This window comes from Haemaphysalis longicornis, unplaced genomic scaffold (genome assembly GCF_048455015.1).
Source record: "Haemaphysalis longicornis isolate Haplotype H1 unplaced genomic scaffold, Haemaphysalis longicornis Haplotype H1 scaffold_1, whole genome shotgun sequence".
NCBI classification, from domain to species: Eukaryota; Metazoa; Arthropoda; class Arachnida; order Ixodida; family Ixodidae; genus Haemaphysalis; species Haemaphysalis longicornis.
Window position 1 is genome coordinate 246,672,908 of NW_027526203.1, and position 24,438 is coordinate 246,697,345.

The following is a 24,438-nucleotide window of genomic DNA, read 5'->3' on the forward strand; positions in this document are numbered from 1 at the left end:
TTCGGGAAGTGATACACGGTGTGCAGTACGTAGGCGACTTGCAACCGAACGATTCGCAACTCAATTTTTTGGTTATCGCCGTTGCAATATATAGTTTGCTAGGCCGGCAATGCGCGGCAGTGCTTTTGCAACTGTTACAAGGTAGATTCCCAGTTGATATAATTCCATCGTCCTATTACCTTAGTAGGTGTCCGTCTGTTGACTGGAAGAGTTCTGGATCTGGAATCTGGATCTTTTTGTGGTCTCGCTCTGGATTTCGCTTTTCAACGCTTCATACTGCGAGGTTAGTGTATGAACGTTTTCAACTGATATCACCTTGAATTTATTGACACTGAGACAAGTTGAAACTTGGCGAAAAAAAGTTTATTGACGCCACCCACCCTCTCATTTTTTTTTTTACTCAATAAAACGTTTTGCCTCCTCCTCCTGCTCCTCCTCCTCCTCCTTCGCAAAAATTCTATCAAAGGCACGCCAACAACGGTAAAAACATTCCACAATTTTTTAGCTTGAAATCTGCATGAAGTACTGCTTACCTATATATATAGAACGGCCGTTTAATTGACTAGTCATCTCTGGGATTGCCAGTGAAACTGCAACGCAAACTTGGGCACTTTCCAGTCCGGTAGCCGCACGGCGTTCGCCCACTGTTTGCGGCGTTCTCCATCGCTTGGGAACCTATAAACGGCGGCGATTGCAAACAAAGGATGAATGCACACCAATACTTGTCAGCGGAATGGTGCACTAACCGGTGGAAAGTGACGCCCAATTCCTTGGGTACCGATCGCGACTTGCAGCCTGGCACCGAGCATTGCGGCATTGTTAGAGCGAGCCGCTTCGCAAACCTGCTGCGGCCACACTGAAGACGTGTAACAGTGTAACCGCGCGTTTAGGTTCACGGTCACGCGCTGCAAAACGGCCTTCTACCTGCCTATCAGCTGATTTCCGCCGGCTCGGCGCTGGCAGATGCAGACGACAAGAGAGGCGATACAGGACGAAGGAGGCGGAGAAGGTGCACCGAGAGAGAGAGGCAAAAAGAGTCCGCCAATGGCATGGAGGGCCAATGGTCCGCCATTCGACTTACAGAAATGGCGTTTCCGGCTGCGCTGGGTGTGACGTCAGGGCCTCTCCTAAGCTTTTCTTTCCTCCATGCTTTGTGATAAAAGTAAAAACAGCCCACGGCCCAGGAAGTGACGAAAACGCCTTTGCCACGTGACTTTCCACTGTGACGTCACGACCTCGATCTGTTGTTGGCCGGACAGAGCGTCCCGAAAGGGGAGAATGGAGAAATGATGATGATGATGTTAAAAAGAAAGAGAGGAGTTTCATTGTTGCCGACGTCTGAAACATTTGATTACCTACAAAGAGAAATTTTGATTATTGTTATTAGCATAAATGCAGTTATAAAATGTGGTTTGAAGTTTAAGGAGGTAATTTTTTACGCAATCAGAATCAACCGCCGCAGCCGTGGCATCCGCAGCTTGCTGAGTGCGTCTCGCATGTCGCGTGCTTATCTGCCACAATTTTTGGAGGGAGGGTGCATGTTTTGCGGTTTTATGCTCGGGGCGGAGTTTTAACATGGCTACATTCAGCAACGTCGGGGAGAGGGCCACCACTCCTTGCGGGGTGGTCCCTCTGTTGGTCATGTTCTGAAGTTTTGAAGGGCTGTTCATAGCAAGTAACTTTGCTTCATTGTGGTTTAGGTGTTCACAATGACCCGATGCCTCCAGGCGCCGATTGATTCGTGAGGAATGCCTGGAACATTTGTTCACCATTCACCACATGCAGTTAGTGGTCGTGGCTCACATTGTCAAAGTAGAGTGAACTCAAACGTTCCTTTCTGATGGCCCTGGTGGCCGAGTACGGGGAAGTGTGCACCAAGACATTTTCAGTTTCTAGACGGTGTCATGAGACGTGCCCAGATGAGCATTGTGCTAGGGTAAAAGTCTTTAGCTTCTAGGTATTGTTGGACGACATGCATCATTAGAGAAAGGGGGGAGCTTTGTGGGCTTTCCTGCATGCATGGCTACGGAATAACTATTTCAGTGTTCCATTGGGCTGGTATTGCACTCATTTCCCAATGTTCATTTGTATAGGTATTGATCGTTATTTCACCTTGCTTTGTGCATTTCACTTGTGTGCGCACTCTATCAGCACCTTTCCTCACTGTTTCCACGCTACCAAACCCGATCTCCACCACCTCATTTGGTTCTGTCCCAAATTCTCACAATGTCGCACATTCACACCCCCTACAAATGACCCCTCAATTCCCTCACAGTAATGATGCCTACCTTGATTCACTACGAATGGCAGTCTTGCAAAAGCCAGTCAAGAGCTGCAAGTTTGCTCCCCACACTGGCAAATGTTTCATCATTTGAACAGCATCTAGCTTACATTGAAGAATGTATGGCTAGACCTACATCCGAAGTTTCAAAATATAACTATTAACGTTGCCTACATCATTGTAGGCACAAATCCAGCTTGTCTTCAACTGCCACAGAACCCCACTTCCACCCTACCTCTCTCCGAATAGGCCTATGCTTTCCCTTCCAATAAAAGTATTCCTACACCTCCCCTTCTTGTCCTTGGCCTTCTACCACTCAGAAAAACGTGGTTTACAAGAGCTTACCACTTGCTCGAGCAACATGTGCACCAATTCGATGCCACTCAACAGCTTCCCTGGTAGGCGACGACAAAACGAGCAGATGTCAAAGGTCAAAAGTCACTTGCCTTAGAGTTGAGCCACTTGAGCAAAAGGCGGAGCCTTTTTACCTCGTCGATTGTCATGGTGAGGCTAAGCATAGAAGGCTTCACTAATGCTGTCACTCACCCTGATGGTCTGGAGGGGTCTGTACGCAAGCAAAGATTTTTATGCCATCAAAAAGCATAATAAATGTTTATCGTTTATAAGACCTCTGTCAAGATGTAATCACTATATAGGTAGAATTGAGGAGCCTCCTAAGCTCGTTTCCATCTCGTAAGTCGCAGGATTTACCCGCCGCGGTGGCTCAGTGGCTAAGGCGTTGCGCTGCTGAGCACAAGGTCGCGGGTTCGATTCCCGGCCGCGGCGGCTGCTTTTCTGATGGAGGCGAAAAGCAAAAACGCCCGTGTGTACGAGATTTCGGCGCACGATAAAGATCCCCAGGTGGTCAAAATTAATCCGGAGCCTGCGTCGGCCCGTTAAACCCCACAATCAATCAATCAAGTCGCAGGATTTTAGCTATGTCATCATTGGGAGTGACACCATAGCCCGAGGCGACATCGCTTTTGGATACGAGTTGCTGCCTAGCAATGGTGGCTACACGAAATGCTGGACGCCCATCAGCAATGGGCTAACCTAAAAAATTCAGGGAAGCTTGCTCTCGCACGCAAGACTTCAATGGCAAAGCTTTCATAGGTGATCATTGACAGACAAAAAGTCGAGTTTTAGTATCATTGTGGTGCCGTGGTTGATGTCGGCAGCATGGCATTTCACTGGTCTTATGTTTAGCAAGGGCAGAGTGAGCCTGTCGTTTTATTTGACGTTTTCGTACACCACTTGCAAGCGCGACTTATCACCTCTAGCGGATGCTTTGCACAGCAAGCCTCTTGAAGCGTGGCCTCTTACTCGGCGGTGCAAACTATCCACGGCCAGGCCATGTGGAGTCAAGAGTTGCAACATCTAAGTCACGGCTCTTCTACAGTACAGAGCACGAGCTTGACAACATAAGGACAAACAAACAAGGGGTGTACACTATGTACACTATGACAACAAAAAATAGTCCGAATAAAAGAGCAGTCCGAAAAACCTGAGTGATTAATCCTATGGGACAACTGGCGGTTCCTCGGGAAAGTCCGAAATATCCAGCAAGTCCGAATTTTCGGAGTATGAAAAAACGGTTGGCTACTGAACATCCTTGTTCAGGAAAGTGGACTATGCGCAAATCTGGGCAGTATCAGTGAATGGTCAGTAAAACCACGCTTTAAAAGTGAGAAAACACAGCAAAAACTGCTAGCAGAGCGTCGATCCTGTGTACAAGGCCAGACGCTAGTCGTTGAGACCTGTGTCATCACCCCTACCACACTCGTCACTCTTAGGAACATCTATCTGTACTTCTTACTCAGCATCGCAGGGGGTAAAATTGCACCACCCAGCTACCAGAAAAAGGCGTTCTTACCTAGAAAGCGGCAAGTCTAGAATTGAGCACAGCACCCACAACTCTCAGACATGCACCAGTGTATAACAAAAATATCAAATACGTGAAAAAACAACCCTGGTCTGTCTGCCCTGCTTGCAGATATTCAACTTTGCAAAGCATGCCATTTGCACTCCAACAGTTTACTAAAAAGAACGCCGCCGTAAGGTCAACCATCAAGGGTTCAGTTTATTCAATGAATAAAACATGTACAGAGAGTACAGTCATTAACATAATTGAAAAAATGCGCTAACAAGACGGGACTGAGGGAAGGAAACACAAAACTCAGTCCCGTCTTGTTAGCGCATTTTTTCAATTATGTCAAGAAACCAACTAGCCCCCCAGATAGCTTTGACAGTCATTAAGTTACATGACTAAAACAAATAAAAATATGGGATAAAAATTCACTTGTAAAAGAGTTCTGACTAGTTAAAAGATTGATTGCCATGACTCATGGACAGGTAGATTTGGTTGCTCCCACCTGCGCAGCCAGTTCACTTGCAGACAGACTTTATTCGCACAAATGTAACAGGCAGTGACAAGGCCAGGTGGGGTATGTGAGAACATTTGACGTCACACACACACACACACACATACCTATGTGTACCAACGCATAAAAGCTCTGAAAAAAATTTTAACCAAAACTGCGTGAAAAGAGACTAGATGCACAACATTAATGAAGAGACTGCACTTCCCTTTGATGAAGGTAGCGAGAGATGACACAACTAAAAGATGAAATGAGAAAATCAAAAAGGTGTCTGAAACTGAGCAATGAATAGTTCCCAGAAGACACAAATAAAAGTGAAGACAACTCTTACCACAAAAGACAATCAACAGCAAGAAAGCTAACCAAGAGTGCTTTCTCTAGTCCAAAAAAAAAACAACAACAACAACAAAATGACAAACAAATAGGAACCTTTTTTTTGTAAATGAGAATTGAGAGCGCAAAAGCTGTCGTCACAGGTTAATCACACACTTACATAGAGGGAAAAAAAAGAGGGATAATTTCTCCCTCACAAACTGAACTTGAACAGGCAGCAAAATGACAAACAAATAGGAACTTTTTTTTTTGTAAATGAGAATTGACAGCACAAAAGCTGTCATCACAGGTTAATCACACACTAACATAGAGGGAAAAAAAGAGGGATAATTTCTCCCTCACAAACTGAAACTTGGCCAGACTAGACTGACTATTGCTCATTTGGCAGCATGGTAAAATCTTGCACCAAACAACACAACCTCAGGTACAAACGTAGACACACGGCTGAACTCGCAACAAGCACTTTAGCGCAGCCGTAGAGCAAAAGGCACAACAACGTTAAGAATTTAAAAAATGGCCAGTGGTACAGGCATCTTCTGACCACATGTGAAATCGAGAGGCTAGTGGGAGTGAATTTCTGTAAATACTTATATCACACGGGATGTCCCGCACACAAGCCCACGGCAAAAAATACTGCGGTGCTTAAAGCTGCCCTGACTTTTTCTTTTTTAACACAAACAGTGAATGCGACGCAATGCCAGCCTGTTCCGTCCCATAACAGCCTTGTTTGCCTATTTTAGAAATATACCACTTCCGTACTGAGATAGAAATAAACAAAAAAACACATTTTCTTCTAACTGATTTGCACCAGCTGGTGTCGATGTCTACTTCATTTCAGTACAGAAGTGATCTATTTTTACAACAATCAAACTAGGCCTTTTGGAATTTTTTATGGACCTGCAAGTGTTTTCGTGTCGCACATAATGGTTTTTAATGCCGTGGGTCGTGAATTAGTACCACAGGTATGTGTGATCAGGTGAGTCCCCTTTTAAAGAAGCAAACCCCCGACTGACAATCTGCCCGTAAACACAAACACGGGGGTGTCCCGTGACTGCCGATGTGCCTGTCAACACAAACTCAGGTGCGGCCCGTCTCGATCAGAGGGAGGGCTCCCTGGCGAAGCCCGGCGACCCGCCGCTGTCGCCGCACGTAGTCGTCCTTGTCGAAGTGGCGGAAGCACACGCGGGGGCTCTGGGGGCGGTTGCGCTCGTGGTTGATGGGCAGGCGCTCGTCCCAGACGCGGTGCAGCTCCGGATCCTCCGGCAGCGCAAACAGCCACAGGCCATCCTTGTCGGTGGTGTCCCGCGACTTGCACCCCCGCACGCAGCAGTAGTAGTCGTGCGGGCTCTGCGACTGCCGGCTGGCCAGCGACAGGGAGCAAGAGAACAGCTGACACGCCGCACTTGGAAAGAGCAGTCATAAACGCTTCTGTGCAGAAAACTTTTCCCCCACGTTACAGAGCAGAGTTTTAATCTGAACAGTACGGCAGGTTATCAGTGCTTCGTTCAAGCACGACCCCCAGCTGGACACAAAAACTGACCTTTGCTAAACATTCAAATTCATAACACAACTGAATACAATATGAATTTTTTTTAAGTTAGGAAGCATTAAATGATGTACTAATTGTAATGACGGGCGATGATCAAAGTGCGCTTGCCTTTCTATTGCTTTGAGCGACTGTCCGATGCCTGCATGGGTAGGCACCTCACACTGACAACTGTCATCACCTGACCATGATCGCGCGGCCCCTTGGACTGCTTGTGCTTTGTTCCTTCTCTCACTGACGGCTATTCCCTTTCGGTTACCCTACATTTCTACGGTCTTTATTTCATGACTTACAGCAGCCAGCACTTCAGTGCTACTTCACCTTTCTGCCAACAGATGGTAGGCTAGTGAATTTTCCCTGTGGGCACAAAGTGGAGCAAAAGAGCCAGAAAGCTCAGGACAAAGTATATGAAACCTGGAAGCGCAGGGGAAATGACCAAGGCAATAAAAATTGGAGTGAAAGAATCGGAGACAACGACCTAAAAAGAGAGGATGGACTTAGATCTACAGAATCTGAAAGCACGAGATCACAAGGCAGAAGTTCTTTGATAACACCAAAGGGAGTGCATTGCTTTTTGAAGCCCGGGCGGGTGGCTTGTGGACGAAAACGCTTATCCGCGAGCCGGTGCAGGAAGAACTGTGCGCGCAGGTTGCGGCAGGGAGCCAGAAACCATTGCAATGGAGTGCAAAGGTATCCGTCCTGTCCTCAGTGCGGAAGACATCCAGCTTCTGGAAGCCCTTGGCTTTGAGAGTAACAGAAAAGGGAATTGGACAGCAGTAGAGGCTAGTAAAAGAAGGTTAGAATGTTGGCGGGAAAAGAGCAGAGAAGAGTCTGGGAAGACATGCAAACACAGCAGTCAGACTATACTCGGTGACAACTTAAGAACGGCACCGGAAGTTGCCGCTGTGCCTTATGACCGCAGCCGGATGTTTCCCCGCGCGGCGCAAGTAGGGCGTTACTGGGAATATTTTGAACATGGCGTGAGCCGTTCCCATGATTTTTTGGACTTAATATGCTTATAAACGACTCCAGTGACGGCAAACAAACTGCGTGAGACAAGGCAGACGATATCACGCATTCATAGCAAACCCCTTTCAAAACGCGCGCGCACTGACGTCACGGGTCAGGCGCTTTGGCGGAGTGATACACTACATGAGGTGGTGCCGTTCTTGAGTTGTAACCGAGTATACGCCTCGAGATTCGCGATCGCTGTGCCGCCTGCCGCCACTTCTCCGCGGCGTCTGCGGGATTAGCGCTGCGTGGCTGATAGGTGGTCATGCAGTGTTTTGGTTCTCTTTCGCTTCTCTTTGCCTTTCCGCGCACTAAACAACTTGTTAAGGTGACGTCTGTAAGCTAACTGCACGTTTAGGGCGCTTAAAAAAAAAAAAACAGCGGCGTCTTGGTAGAGCGCTCGAACGCCAACAAGAGCTACCCGGGGAGGCGGTTCTGCGCGCTTCTTGGCCGCTCTTGCGGGCGTCGGCGACGGCAGCGGCATATCACCGCTTTCACCTTCAAACACGTCAGCACAAGTGAATTCTATTTATTGTCACCTCGTTTAGACCTGATATTGGCACCGTAAGAGGTTGGTTCGTGTTGCAGCGCAGACAACAAATGCCGCTTTATTTGCTTCGAATGTACGTCGTAGAAAAATATGTAAAAACTTGTACCTTTTATGGGAATATAAGCCACGCGAAAATGTTAAGTACACTCAAAGGCTGTGCATTGTCAGATATGTGCCCACTCATGCCTTATGGTAAGAACCAAGGTATATGTTAATGACCACGGGAAAATGAATGTTCTGCAAGTCAGGAGCAATAAATAGAATAGTCGTACGGGAATAAAAAAAAACCGAGTGCAGATTCTGAAATGCTAAAGACGTTTGTTTGAGCAAGGTAGTATTCACCAGACCAACTAGATGCGAAATGCACTGATATTTCGCTAGACATGGGGGGGGGGGGGGGGGGAGAGGGTGAGGAGGAGGACGCTCAACTGTCGTTGTTTACAAATGCGGAGCGTAATCAACAAATGAACGTTTTATTAATCACACACACAAGCTGCGTGTTCACTTTTCGTTTGTTTTTCGCCTTCAACGAACGGCTGATCATTCGGCGAACGCATTTTTTGAAGAATACAGGGTAAGCAGTTCACAAGAAATACGAGGTGTCGTTGAAAGAGTTGATTGATTGATTGATTGCAAGGTTTAACGCGCCGACGCAACGGAGACGATGAGGCACGCCGTAGTGGAGGGCTCCGGATTAATTTTGACACCTGGAGATCCTTAATGTGCGCCGAAATCTCGTACACACGGGCTCGTTGGAAGAGTGTCGTATCTGATAAGGGTCTCTGATTTCGGTTTATGCTAGATTCTGTAGTCTCCCAGTGTCATATGACGATGTTCCGAAGAAGAGTTTGGTCGCGGACGCGGATTACTCTATAAGCCCGTCTTCGCGCTTCTCGTGGAGGATAAATGTAACAGATGAATCTTAGAGAGCGCTCACGTCGGGACAAGACAACCCAGCATTAAATTTGCCGTCGTGTGCTGACTCCGGAGTGTAATTTTGCATTATCCATCGTACTTCTTTGGTACAATGTTTGCGAAATTTACGCCGCATTGGCTTGTTCAGGGTACTGACCAATATCTGATATGTGATATTGGCAGGCGTAACTTGCGTGCTGTCAGGTATGAGTGCTCCGCTGGATTTTGTAGTGCACAAAGTCGATTTACATCATAGTGTGTATGGCCGCAACATGACCATCGGAGGAAACACTGCTTACGGAGACACTGCCACTAAATTTCAGGGCAGCGGAATTGCAATCAGCTGCATGAAAATGCTGGCTTCGGGACGCCGGCCTGTGACACACGCCCGGCGCTCATATAGATCTTTCTAAGATCGCGTCATAAACGTTTATACTCTCGTGAACACACCAGGCTTGCAAACAGAGTGCCTGCTCCACGTTATTCGGTATTTCGAACGCGGACAAACGGTAAATCGATGTCTTGAACGAGCCCCAAAAGCAACGGCGACAGGGGGGAGCGGGCCGGGGACTCCCGCGCCTGCTTTCGAAACGGGCCGCTAGGGGGATTTCAGTGGCGCCCCTACAGGCCGCGCTCGAGGCGTATAGCACAAAAATTCCCTAAAGTTTTTTTTCTTTCTTTTTTGGGGAGGTGATTACACAGTGGCATTATGGTGCAACACCACTCCGTTGCAAAGGGGACGCCACTAAGCAATATCATCAGCAGCAGCATCACCACCCCATGCTTGCCCCAGCGCAAGGGGCCAACCGCAGACCAGCTTCTGATACATGAGGCCTGTAGGGGGTTTCGCAACAGGTACGTATCGAGTATCATACCCCTGTCACACGGCAAATCTAATGTCATTCAAAGTGAACGACATTAGCTGTTAATGACATTCGGCTCGGCCGTGCGGGTCTACACGGCGAAACAAATGTCACTTAAAACCACCGATTTAGATAACATCAGTAGACATCACAAGCCGAGACAAGTCTGCAAAAAATCCGGATTCGGCTAACGCGTGCACTGGGGACGAGATTTTCTTTTTTGTTAGTACTTGTTTATCCTTCTTTATTTGAACAACACAAAGAAGAAAATATAAGTTTACTGACAGTTCTAGGAAACAATATTCTCTGGTTTGTTACTGAATTTTTCTGTCTAGGGACGCGCTACTGCTCTTGAGGCTACTCATTTGGCCACTAACTGAGGTCTGGGAGCTCAGTTAGCCGCTAAATGTCATTCGCCTCTCAAATGTCATTCGGTATTCTTGTGTAGCACCGAATTAATGTCGTTTAGAGCGAATGACATTTGCTCTAAATGTCATTAGATCTGCCGTGTGACAGGGGTATCACTCTGGTTCCAGGGAGGTCTCCCAAGGCCATCCCACTACACATGTAAACTCGTGCACAGCCACAAACGCAGACGGAATTGAGGCTTCCACATTGTTGGCCTAACAAACGGGTGGTTGCAGAGCAGTGTGCAGCATATATCTGCAAGTTAGCCACACCATCTTGGAAGGTGATTTTACTGATTGTGGTGTTTAACGCACCGAAGCTGCACAAAGGCTATAAGGCGCGCTGTAGTGGAGGGTTCTCCCAGATTAAGATTGACCACTTAGGAATCTTTGATGTGCGCAATAATCTCGAACACACGGGCGTTTTCGCTTTTCGCCTCCATCAGAAAAGCAGCCACCGTGGCTGGGACAAAACCCGCATCCTTGGGCTCAGCAGCACACCGCCTTAGCCACTAAGTCACTGCGGCAGGTTATCTTAGAATATGAAGCATGCGTGTTCCAAAAAGTATGCATCATTTGGCTGAAATGAACTGAATCGTAATCTACATTGTTCTAATGTGCAGAGCTCAGGCAGTGATTTGAACTGGTCGATTCGTAAGTACAAAGATCTGCTCCTCACATTGAAGAGGCAAGAAGTGAGGAGGGCGCTTGCGTGTGCATCCAATACCTTCGAGAAAGGGTTTGCTAATTGTGCGGTAGCATGCAATTTCTCTTGTACGATTCAAGCTACGCTACACCAATGTCTGTCTTGGAGCGGACTCAATGACTACGTCTCCTAGAAGCAACTGAATGCATTATGGACCACACTGAGGTGAAAGTAAGGGCAAGCTTGCACTAATTGCATCCGCACATGAACTTCGGGGTGCCCTGAACTGTTGGGACACACATTTTAGGAGAATGAAACCTGTTGATGAACGTTTAAAAGCCATTCTGGCCACGGTAACTGACACTTTCAGTGAGCCTCCAAGCCCACAGTGGCCACTGGCCCAGCTTTCCAAACACCAAGCATGCATGGAGGTATCACTCCCAACAGAAAGTAGGGCACCAATGAGAAACAAACAGGAAAGAGAAAAAGGTGGCCTGGCATGAGCTACGGGTGACAAACTGAAGCTCACTGTAAAAGAAAAAGTTGTACTACCCTGTGCCCCGTTTTTCTGTGACATGTGGTTAGGTTACTGTTAGATAACTACGGGCCTGTTGCACCACATCCACCATCAGTCAACGTTTTGTACACCCTGCCTCTAGCTACCCCATTCCACTCTGGCGCAGTAGACCGCCTCATTCAACCTTTGCACCCATTTCGCATTTTCTCAAATTTTCAGGTTTCACACCCCTCCAGCTATACCCAGGCTACGAGGATGCCCCGGTGAAGGGCTACAGGTTATTTTAAAGGGACACTGAAGTGAATTTGTCAAGCTCCCGTTTTTGCTTGCACTGCGTAGACTGGCTCAAATTAGCACACTTTTCATCGTTTATCCGGTTGACAAATCGGTAATTATTTTACAAAGCGCGAAAGAAGAAAAACTACCATGCGCGGTTTGCGGCGGCCGCACCAACTAAGCTGTGACGTTGAGAGGAGGGGGCACCGTAATTGGACGATGCCCAAGGTGAGCAACCAAACAAGTTTCGGTTTCGGTTTCGGTTCTGTAAAACACAACCGGTGGCGTTGTTGGATGGGCATTTTCAATAACTCAGTAATCATCGTACCGCGCTTCTGCCATGTTGTCAGCTGTAAAAATGCATAAAGATAAGCCTCCCAGGACGGCTTGGAATCGTAGCATTCACTAGCCGAGGCCTACGCAGTGCATGGACGCCCTCCGCGTACCCGCAGACGCCCAAATGTCATGCGCTTTTCCCCCATATTTGGAGCTTGCCTCACTCATGCCTGTACCGTAAAAAGCGTGTTCGCACCAGGCCAAGGGTCTGTTCATTCTGGCCTGTGCCCACTGCCCGCAAGCAGTCGGTGCTTATGGCAACAGCACGCCAACGAGAACTCGCTAGCGCACCAGTGCCAGCCTGCGCGTGTTCTGTGAACTAGTTCGTGGAGCCATGAACGTTGCGGCCGAAAAAAAGGTGAACTCAATGTAGAAAACATCGGCAGAAAACGAAAAAGTTAACTTACAAAAAAAAAAAAAAAAAAAAAAAAGAAAAAAAAAAAAAAGAAAGCACGTACCCGCGGGGATTCGAACTCGTGACTTGCAAAATACTCGCATACCTAGCGCCCCAGACAACTAGGCTACGGGGGCGGGCTCTGCTGCCCCTGGTAATATAGAGTATATATTGCACAACCAGTTTACACTTTTATTTAGTTTTGCAATTTCAAGTAGCTCAGGTGACTATTTGTTGTATTGCGCTCGTGCAGTAAGCGTCCCCCGAGTTTCCACAACAGCTCACGTCTAGCAATTGCATTTCGTAGACGGAAAAGCGTTCGCAGGTGCGTAGTCGTGCTGCTGACCGCTGTGCTTGTTCGCCCAGCGCAAAAAAAAAAAGTGCTTCCCGCACCCTAGTTTTACGCTGTACGGTAAAAATATCAGTTGATTTTATTTCCTTAGTGCCTATATTGACTTCGCTGACTCTTCTCCCGCCTTCAAGAGGCCTTATATTTTCCTACTGGCGTACCAGTCACCGAAGCGTCGCATGCGCGCTTGTGTGAAGCCACCTTGACTTGGAGCTAGATACACTGTACAAACTAACCAAGTAAAGAAAGGCAGATTCTTCCATTCACAAACGTGTCCTGGCTTCGTTTCAACTGAGCGAACGAATTGCGACGACCCGTCGGCGGCCGGCGGACGAAACGCTGGGCCGACTGACTCTGTCTGGAGGCCGGGGAGCCGTGCAGTAACGCGGCCAATTGCCAGCTCATCCCCTCCTGACGTCACACGAAAACGCCGCAGAAAATGGGCGAGCGTAAAGAGAGGAGGAAAGCATTTTCGAATTAATTTTTCTACTAAATAAAATCGCGTAAACGCGCCCAGGGTGGTCGAAACATGGCCTGGGGACTCCGGACTACAATTTGCGCAAGTAATCCCGCAATGTTTACATATCACTTCAGTGTCCCTTTAAACCGTAAGCGAAGAGCCTTTAGCGTGCGCCAAAATATTGACACAAAAGCGTTTGTTTTCCATTCACATCAATAAAATGGACATATTCTCCATGTAACATTACTGCAGCCAACACCCCACAGCTTTCTCTGTAAAGCCAGTGAGGGTACAGCTCAGTTTTCAGCAGTAACTAGTTACTAGTACCACATTACCGGTAACTAGTTACTTTTTTCTGTAACTACTTATTTTTAGGTTAGAGGAACTTGTAACTGTAACAGTGTTACATTTTTACACAGTAACTGAACATACCGCTACAGTTACTTCATTTTTTTAAAACGATATTATCCAACAGCAACTCTCGTTAAAGGGCGACGAACAGTTCGGGCTTTCAACTTTTTCAGACTTTTCTCGCTGGGTGGGCACCTAATATCGCACTTGCTGTCTTGAATAAAGTTTATTCAACCAATTTCTTCTTTTCAATATACTCTCTACGTTTCCCCTTTCCACAACACGGCTCCCTTCGCAGCTTAGGGGAGGAAATCACTGAGAGCTAGGATTATATCTTCCCTGCTGAAGATCGAGCTCGGTCTTTAGGGTGATTTCTCAAAACTTTTCCTTCATCTTGAGTCAAGCGGAAACATGGAAAAAACAGGAAGCTGGCACTTATACCTCCGACAACAGGAAGCCTTTAAAATGCAAACTTTGACAAACAACTCTATACTCTGTTACAACTAAAGAACGGCACCACCTCATGTGGTGTATCACTCTGTCAAAGCGCCGGACCCGTGATGTCAGTGCATGCGCGTTTTGAAAGGGGTTTGCTGTGAATGCGTGATATCGCCTGCCTTGTCTCACGCAGTTTGTTTGTCGCCACTGGAGTCGTTTATAAGCATATTAAGTCCAAAAAATCACGGGAACGGCTCACGCCATGTTCAAAATATTCCCAGTAACGCCCTACTTGCGCCGCGCGGAGAAACATCCGGCTACAGTGATAAGGCACAGCAGCCACTTCTGGTGCCGTTCTTAAGATGTCACAGAGTATAGACATCTAAATTCCCCTGACACCAACGGTGTATTAACCAAAATTGGCCTCGTACCAGCTCACTTAGCTGAAAACGTCGTCGAAAGACCATGGTCTTCTGCCGCGCCTGCCCCGTAAATGACACTCTTCTGTTTCCCGCCGACCTCTCACACTCTTCCTCCCCCACGATAAACATGGTTTTGCTCAAATCAATTCAATGTTGCCGCATTCCACTGCTTGCGCGCCATCTACTGGAACTTTTTGTTACTGCTGGACTTCTTGGAATGCCGCCATGGGGCAGGGGGTGGCTGCGAGCGCTTCGTATTTCTAGGTCAAACCATTTTTCCAGGGCGCACTGTATTTACTTCCTATCACAAAAATCAAGCAGCCATGACGTTTACTTATAACAACGCTGCAAATATTACTTGTGTGTTGATGTTGTGCTTCAAGTATTCCTGAAGTTTTCTTTTTGCCCAACAACATTGACAAGTATGAACATTGCTGCCAGATTTAGTAGTCTGGAAATGTTTTGCCTATTTAAACGTCACGTTCAAGAATTCTTTTAACTTCTGTCTGGGCGACTGAATCGAGAGACAGACACACAGACAGACCAAAATTTTAGCGTAAGTAGCCCAAGAAACACTTGGTAAAACGGAAGATTGGACAAAATGGTAGAACATTAAAGGGAAAACCAGCGCAAAACGACGACGTACAAGGAGGAGGTAACAACCGGTATCAGCGCTGTGTCTGTTCTTTGTGTGTCATTGTTTTGCACTGGTTTTCCTTTTATTCAAGAACGACAATTAGGGCCATAGCCCGAAATTTTTTTCGGAGGGGGTTATGGTTTATTGCAAGGGAAGATATCTGCCGAAAGAAGCACTAAGTCTGGCTCACATGCTGCCTGGAAAAAATTTCGGAGGGGGTTCAAATCCCCAAACCCTTTCTCTGGCTACATCCACGAAGACTTTAGTCTTTAAGAGGCGATGCAACAAAACGAGGCATACACAACACTTGTTGGAGTGGCAATGGGCTTAAAGGAGCCATGAAGACAAAATACAAGTTTATTTTATTCTAAACATTTCTTGTTTATAGTGCCCCCAGCGGTTGTCCGGACGCAAACGATGCTTTATTCAGGGAAAAATAATTCAATTTAGGTTAACATTTTGATTTTCCCGCTAAATTGTGCGTTTTCCTCGACTGCAATTACATCACAGGAACCGACCGCTTTGCAGCCGATTGCGGCACAGCCGGACTCTACTCTCTTCCTTCCGCGCGGAGCCTCGTTTACTGTTAGCCAACCTGGATGGCGCCACCATACCGTGGCAAGCCGTTCCCTGCCTTTGGTTTGTTTTTGTTCAGGGAGAAAATGCTCACTTCGTGAAACGAGTGCTCGCTCGACCAATATGGTAACGTACTTGCGTCAATTGGACGGTGTCGTCTGAGACAAACCCAAAGCCCCATAGTCCTGTGCAGCTAAACCAAGCATAGTGCGCGCAGTACCAGCAGCAGTACGCATCGGTACTTCTATGGTTACGTGTGATTTTGTAACTTCCATGGTTCGTCCCACAATTATTGCTGCTTTAAAAAGATTGTGCCCTAAATTGAGGCGCAAATAGCTCATTCGGCAAAGCTTATAAGCTCTGCCTAATTTGCGTTTGCTTTCGCCGGCCTCCGCCAATCGCAGAGCTGGCTCGAATGACATCATAGGTTCTGTTGCGGGAAATGAGCTAGTGGGTCGCATGACCATTCCTTTTTTTCCTAATTATGTAGCTTATTTGAGCGAAGTTTACGTTAAAAGTGTTGTCAGTATGATTCTAACGAGGCAATCTTTTGAATGAACCAAACTTGTGTTTTCTCTTCATGGCTCCTTTAAGTGTGCCCCCTTTTAGTTTGTCTGGGGTTCTATCAGTGCAATTTGACTACCTGCATGCCTTCGTAAATTTCTATAAATCAACTGTACTATTTACTTGGATTTATACAGTAGTGCAAAAGTAACGACGTTACATCCCTAGTAACTGTAACACTGTTGCTTTTTACTGGTAACGTTGCCCATGACTGGTACAGCTACAGCTGCAAGCTTCACCGAGGATTGACAACTACCATGCCGTTGGTTGTAACTACATGGGCCTCAAGTGGAGATGTTGGGCTCACACAATTTTCGCACATCAGCTATGTCGTGCTATGACTGAGAGCCACTGCAATTTGAAATTACAAATAGCGCCAGAGGGACTGTGGGCTGTGGGGAGGACTTCTCGTAATAATCACCTCCAAGATCTATATCTGTGTTCTGCAACTCCCTTCAAACATGCACAGTCGAAAGCCACTCCAAAACAAGTTTTTGCAGACTGCCATTAAAGCAGAAAGAACATGGAATGGTCAAATGAATCCCTACAGTGACATCTTTCATCCCGATTAGGAATTACTGCTCAGCCTAATGTATCCAGCGGAAACTCAGCTTTGCCAGAGGCTCCAGAAACAGGCCTGTCAATGGCAAATTTTGCGGGTAAAAATTGCTATTACATTTTATGCAGTGAATAGTAAGAGCGGGTAGTAATATTGTCATGGGGATGCAAGCTGAAGCCTGATACAATATTTGTGCTTTAAACCAAACAAATGACACTTGTGGCACAAACATTTCAGGTATGAATGGCTTAATTACGCCTATGTTTACTACTGAAGCAGGTCACAGGCTTAAAGGGCCCCTGAGATGGGGGTTTTTGGGGGGTCGATGGTATCGGAGCGCAACGGCTATTTCTTGAACTAATCGTGACGTGTTTGTGCGCTCTTGATTTAATCAATTTTTTACGAGCGTAAAAACATCTTAAAGCTACAAAAAACATCTTTTGTGTGTGGGTGCTTTTACACAGTCACACATATTTGTTTTATGCCGGAGTGTAAAGCACTTACACACCGGGCCAAACCGGGCTTGACGCTCCTCCGTTCTCGGCGGAAGGATACAGTGAGCGCAGTCTGTGGCGCAGGAGCAACGACGCTTGCAGCCAGCGTGATCGCTCAGCGCTCCGTGTCTGGTGTTAGAGTATCATCAGTTTTCTTTGCATTTGCTTTCTTGGACGCTGTACCCGAAAGGATTCTTTGCACCATCTGTGTTTCGAGCGTAGCCTCGACGTTGTTTCAGAGGTGGTAACGAACGGCGCGCTAAGGGAGCGCCGCGCCGACGACGAAGGAGGAGCTCCGCACGCAGCGCTTGGACAACGCCGGGCACTGCTCGTGATCACGAGGCGCACGCTCAAGTGCGCTCACGCGGGCTGAATAAATCAGTTCAAGCCCAACCGCTGTCGCAGCTGGTTCTCTGCGGCGGTCGCGACAAGGGCAAGAGCATGCTCATCCCGTAACGACAACTGCCAAAGAGTTTCATTTCATTGCTTCCCATCAAGTGATGATCGCAGGAAAGTGTGGTTTGCTGCACCGGCCTTCCGAATGAACCTGTTGCGTAGTGTCCTTAGCGCGCTTTACCGTTTACCGTGTTCAATGAAGCAAGAGTAGCCGTTTGCCGCTGAAAACGAAAGGATTGCACTCTGCGGTTTCTGCATTCCGGCTTACCGGCTCTGCCGAGTAGCGACATCTGGCGAATTTGTCGCAAAGCAAATGACACAAACGTTTGTTGCCCAGAACTGTTCGCTTACGCTTGAAATGGCTTGAATCTTAGACGTCTTAGATTGAACTCTCACAATACAATAATTTTTTTAAAAAGAGCCGTATACTTCTACTCTAGAGCTTAAAAAATCGAAAACATGACGTTGACGCCGCCATCTAGTGGGAAGAATTAGGACCAAGCATTGCATTAACCAGAATTCACGCCACCGCTAAATATTTCGATATAAAATGAGTAAGATATATTGTACTGATTCCGCAGTTACGTATATTACCTTGCCCAAGACGATTTTGAAAGCATAAAAGAGCTATGCTAGTTCATAAAGGCATCTGAACCATTGGAAGCGTGGGAAGCTGGAGTAGGGGCGGGAATTTTGCTCGCTCATTCTAAAAAAGATTGTCATTTATCGTGCTCCTGATCATCATTTAGCAAGAATGTAGTAAACAACATCAACTAAGATTGCTTGCATGAAGCGCAGAGCAAAGCGCATTTGCTGTGCCGTAAAGTTCCGGAAGAACGCCCACCCAAATTTAAGTACAGTGATATCAAGTGAAAAATACGAGATGGGCGAAATTTCGGGTCAAGCGCGGAAAGGACGAATAAGTGACCGCATCTACACATGAAGAGATGATTCGGGTTTGTTTTGTTCACTCATCGGCGCTAAAGCCATGGATTTTACGGGGTGGGCGCGCGTCTTTCAGTAAATTGAATATTTCACCCGTAAAAGGGGGTGGGCGATGTTTCGGGGGAGGGCGTTCACTCGGAACTTTCCGGTAATCTAATCAAAACGCGAGCGTACATTTCGCCGGCGCAGGGGGCTACTACAGTCGGTAGAAATTCTAGCCTCTGTCGCTATGTAGCGACGGTAAAAATAAGTTACCGTTCACGGAAACTCTCGCGCATGCAAGGTCGACTTCCGCAATCACCAGTATCTCCTGCTCAAAGTCCGTAAAGACTGAAAACGTAGCTTAAAAAAAAAAAAAAAAAAAGGACGTTGTCGTCTCATGTGCGACCCACTCGCTGAAGTAACCATGGTAACGACGACGCTCTAAACCAAACCGCCGCCGTCAAAAATCGCGGACATTCCGGCGGCCAACCATGAAATGAGTGCTTCGCCTCGGACGAGGTCGGACTATGTCGTCATCGCAAGCCGCCGAGCCAACAAATAGTTCTGTCTCGTCGGGGTAATAACTTTTGTTAGCGTGAGCGAATATGCTTACTATTTTTGGACTTGTTTCTACAAGAACTATAGAGTAGATTTCTGACACAAACAAAAACACTTTGAAATCCATCTCAGGCCCCCTTTAAACAGTCAACCGAGAGTGAGAGACCAATTCGACAACCCTCGCTATTGCAAAGGCCTTCTTTATGTCCATAACGCCCTAAAAGTGATTCGGAAAAAAAAAAAAAAAAAAAAAAAAAAACCACCTGAAAGGAGCAGTGAATGGTTCTTAATCCACCACACAGTAGCCTTGCATGTGATGTTCCATTTCGAGAAAGGCAGAAGCCAGGCATTTCCAGTGGGCTGCAGAAAGTTAAACATGTTGATATGCCGCACTGTCCTCTAGACTGTTCTAAAAGATACCAAACCATCCTTCTTTACTAAAAGAATAAGTACAACTGAGCCAAATGAACATTTTACAGAAAAAAAAAGAAAATCACGCATCTTGCAAAAAATTTTGGCACTACTGGAGCTCGAACCCCGGTTGGACGACAACCACTCTGGTTGTTCGTGCCAAACCGCACGATTCGACCCCTAGCCTCTGAGGCCAGTTGCTCAAAATCACAGAAAGAATGTGTTGCAAGCGAAACAATAGACGGCACTGGTTGCGTGCAAAAAGTGCTGGGCTAGTGAAATCTCGCTCCTTCCGTAAGGGCCGACCGAACAAGTAGCAGGAGAACGCTCGAAATCTGCCACAACTGCAAAACAACTTACGGGCTGGTAGTTGGCATGACGACCGGCACACCATTCCATAAATTCATCGTCACCGGGGTCGACCTGACTGCGGCCACCTGTGATGGGGCGACCTGAGATGGGACGACCTGTGCAGGAGGAGTCCCCGAGGATGTCTGGCCAGAGGTCTCTGCTGGACCACTGCCGTTTGTGGCAGCCGGTGTAGTGGTGGCCGGTGTAGTGGCGGTTGGCGTAGCGGCAGCCGGACTACTTCCATTTGCAGTAGCCAGCACAGCGGCGTGTGACTTGCTGGGTCTTCCACGTGGTCGCCGTGGTGTGTTCGCTTCTGGTGGCTTCGCGCTGTCCTTTCGGGGCCGACCAACAGGTCTCTTGATGGCTCCCGGCTCCTTCGGCGTCTTCTCCTTCCGAGCCACCTTTCGCCGGCCAGCCTTCTCATCAGGGTCGTCAACTTCCTTCGAAGATGACGAGGACCCTTGTCGGCTCAGCCAGCTAGCCTTCCCCTGCTTCTTGTGGCGCTCAAAACTGAAGTCCGGGTCGTCATCCGAGCAGTCCGAGTGGCTGTCAAGCACGTCTTTCATCTGCTCACTTGTCAGCTTCATTGCTGGAAAGAAAGGAAGGGGCGTTGCAATCACAACACTGCTGTCTTCACAATGAATTCAAACTCGGGGGTTTAACGTGTCGAAGCTGCCCCTGGGCTATGAGGCAGGCCGTAGTGAAGGGCGCCGGATTAACCCAGGTATCTCTAATGTGTGCCGAGATCTCAACAAACGCGCGTTTTCGCATTTATCTGAAAAGCATCCACCGCGGCTGGGATCAAACCCACGTCGTTGGGCTTAGCAACACAACGCCTCAGCCACTGGCCCACCGCGGATAGCCTGTCTTCACTATTACAGTTACACCCTTTCAGCCCTGAATTTTTTAATTTCAAGCAAAACAACATTTTCTGTGCGTTTTCCTAAATTTTAGGGTCCCATATGCCCACAAACAAAAAACAGAGCTGGAAGTGCAAGTATTAACAGATTAATTAGGACATCTGGCAATTTAAAATTGTGTGTTGAGCAGAGGCATCACTTCTGCATATTTTCCTAAAGGTCATGACTACATGAACCTACAAACAAAACAAAAAGAGCTTCGTAATGCACGTACTTCTAGATTTACAAGCTTGGGAATAAAACTCGGACCGCCATTTTTGTCAGCATCAATGTCAATTTTTCCACCAGAATTGTTCTTTGTAGCATAAAGCTCCACTAAAATTAAACAAAAGTGATATCTATCACAATAGGCATCAATGAAGAACAATTCCCCCCAAAAAACTAGCAGTTTTGGTTTCTCTCTCTAAGCGCTAGAGGAACTTTTATGTGGTGGCGTCATCCTCCATGGGTGGCGTCAATCTACACCAGGGCGGAAAGGGTTATACAGGGTGTTGCGACGATAACTGGAACACTTTAAAAAATTTTCCTGAGCGATCCGCCGCTCTGTTCGCGCTCAAACTTCACACAAAGGTCGCATTTTGTGGTCTATTTTGTTTGACACCGGGAACAACAACGGTACTTACCTGTTTATTCTGAAAATAAATAAAAACGATTTTCGCCTATGGGAAAATGGCCGCTGATTTGGACGTTCGAGCCAGCGCAAGTTGATCTTGGAACGACGGAACCACCTGCAGAGTGAAACGCATGTTTGGGATTCACGTACGGAGCCAAATGGTGCAGCAGACGATCAGAAAATGCACCCAGAAATGAGCTAACAGACGATCAGAAAAGCCGGTTTTCGGGCTCGCACGTCCAAATCGCCGCCATTTTCCCATAGGCGAAAATCGTTTTTATTTATTTTCAGAATAAACAGGTAACTACCGTTGTTGTTCCCGGTGTCAAACAAAATAGACCACAAAATGCGACCTTTGTGTGAAGTTTGAGCGTGAACAGAGCGGCGGATCGCTCAGGAAAAAATTTTAAAGTGTTCCAGTTATCGTCGCAACACACTGTATCCGCTCTTTCCAGCCCCTACAGGTGGCGCTGCGGAAAACCGCAATGGCGGATGAGACGGTGATCGGGCCCCCTTAGCAACATGCGTGCCAGCACCAGTAGCGGGCTGAAAGCCCATTGCTCCGCTTGAAACAACTACTTTCTTGAAAAAAAAAAAAAAAATGCATGCATACGTTGCTGATCGCGAGACAACATTCGATTCGTTTCAGGGTGTCTGCTGCGGTGTAAAAAGCGCTGTGTGCGAGGCAATCCGCTGTGCATGGCTCAGGCCGCACGGAAGTGGTTTGAGAACAACCCCACCTTATTGGGCAAACAACCTGCTACAGAATGTGCAACGCTAAGTTTTGGGACATTATTGCAGTGTACGCCCATCAGTGTACGTTTTACTTTAGGCGTGTTCATTTCCGTGCGTACACACTAAGCAGAAGACCGTGCGCACCATGCGCGGGCGATATGTGCGTATTGCTGTGTTTTGCTTGTGTGTAGTAAAACCTAGTTACGACATTGAGTAGTCAAACGGCGAAAAAGAGGCTCCCATTACGTCGTATCAAGTGGTGTACAAACGAACGTGTTAGCATTGTATGAAAAAAAAAAATATTGTAAGCCCACGTATTTACGCGTGCATGTAGCATACACTGGTGTGTGATATTGAAGCGTACACTGTTAAACTACAGGCAGTACTTTACAGGTGTGCTTCTGGATTGTGATAACTAATTTACGTTAAAAACTAATTTACGGCTGAAATTACGATCTGTTGATTTGACTGCCGGTAAGATTTTTAAGTGCGTCGATCCTTATTACCAAAATAAAAACGGGGGCTACCAAATGCATTCAAGAGCTCGCATTTGAACTACCAGACTCAGTTACAGTATTGTCATTTCCAAAACATCTCGCTTCGACACACTTATTTCGATATTCAATGATTAATCATTAAACACATCCCCACATTTGCTTCTCGCCTTCACGTACAAAAAGTTTTAAGTTGTTTCTTTATTGAAATAAAAGCAAGCGGATTGGACAGCCTCTGCTGCTTACATGTTTGGAAGCAGTGGAATTGAGCCAATTTAACAACAGATAAGCGAAGATCGGTTGACATATTATGCGGCAGTGAATGTAAATATTACCCGAAAAAGACGATCACAAGGTTATACAAAACGCCCTGCAAAATCAGCGTCCTCACCGCAAATAACTATTAAATGTGGCACCCGTAATTCAGAAAAGAATAATTAAGGCCCCACGTACGCACGCGTGGGTCCGAATGACTTCCATTTTTCTTCGCAGCAGACACCAATGAGTCCCAAAACTCTTTCGTTTACATGCAGCTTATATAACTTTAAGAAAGTTGAGAGAATATGAACGCTCGTTCAGTCTATATGTTCGAGTACTAGTAATACGTGCAATTACAATTTTTCTTTCACTTCTGCGAGCCCGCACGGATGCCGCCGGTCGCCTCCGCCGGAGCGACCGGTCCGCCGATCACCATCTCCCGGCTTCGGACAAATTCCGCGCGGCGTCACTAGCGTCGCTGGAAAGAGCGAATAACGGGTTAAGTCATGGTGTCACACTGCTGCTGTCATGAGGGAAAAGAACTACTGACCATCTGCTTTGGGCACGCGGATCTGAACTCAACGGTTCTTTACGCTTTACTTAATCAAAGCAACAGAGGTGCGCGTCGTTACAGAGTGTGTGTGTGTGTGTGCGTGTGTGGGGGGGGGGCGGAGTGTGAATCTTGTCGGAATACACCAAACGAAACTCGCTTGCTGGTTTCGAGGATACCTGCGGTGGCAAATGTTCCCGCAAAGTTGTTTGCGAATCGCGGTTCATCGGTAGAGCCAAAAAACAAAAATATGCTTTAGTTCGAATGCTGGGCACATCGCTTTTTTTTTTTTTTTTTTAACCCTGTGCCCTTTTTGAAACGCCATTTGCAGTTTTGCTCTATGATAGACTACGAATCAAGAATGCTCGCAGTACGGCAGACGCAGCAGCAACGACAAACGCGCTAACGCCAGGTAGGGGACCGAGGCGTCACCAGACTAAACACAGCCGCTTAAGTTACGCACCGTTTAATCCTCAGCGAACACTTGCAAATACTTTACCAGCCAGAATGACACAAGTGCATCGCTCGGTTTACGCACCACTGGATCTTCGGGGCCTGTCAGACATCGTCTCGTAGCTAGGCGGTCGGCGCAGAGAGCAGCAGCGAAGCGCCTTGGTCAGGGTCGCGGAAAGATGGTTCTGCACTGCCGAGTTTGTGCGCACACTTTGCAGCGCTGTCAAGCAGCAGAAGCTGACAACCAGCAGAAGTAGCAGCAGCGATTCCAAACAGCAGGCAAAATGGCGCCAGCGCGCGCGTCAGCAAAAAACATGGAGGAATGCAACAAAAAAAAATGCAAAACATTTTTTCAGGGTTGCCAACCCTTGTCTTGGGTTTTGGTTGCGTTTCCTTGTGTTCAATGCAAGCTGAAATAAAGAACAGAAGAAATTTCAAAACCTGCATACTTTGAGCAGCGCAAGGCGCC

General features: G+C 47.1%; 1 protein-coding gene across 2 annotated transcripts; it reads right to left on the minus strand.

The window, feature by feature from the left end:
* Positions 1-4,475: 4,475 nt before the first annotated feature.
* On the minus strand, positions 4,476-24,416 carry LOC144143572 (uncharacterized). Of its 2 annotated transcripts, none has more exons than XM_077675383.1 (3): positions 23,517-23,600; positions 19,956-20,535; positions 4,476-6,352 (listed from the first exon to the last, which is right to left on the minus strand). In XM_077675383.1, the coding sequence occupies exons 2-3, from the start codon at positions 20,531-20,533 to the stop codon at positions 6,070-6,072; spliced, it is 861 nt and encodes a 286-aa protein (XP_077531509.1). In that variant the 5' UTR covers positions 20,534-20,535; positions 23,517-23,600; the 3' UTR covers positions 4,476-6,069. The 2 variants fall into 2 exon arrangements, with proteins under 2 accessions (XP_077531509.1, XP_077531501.1); XM_077675375.1 differs by lacking the exon at positions 23,517-23,600 and adding an exon at positions 24,055-24,416 and having other exon boundaries at positions 4,477-6,352.
* Between the last annotated feature and the right edge of the window lie 22 nt (positions 24,417-24,438).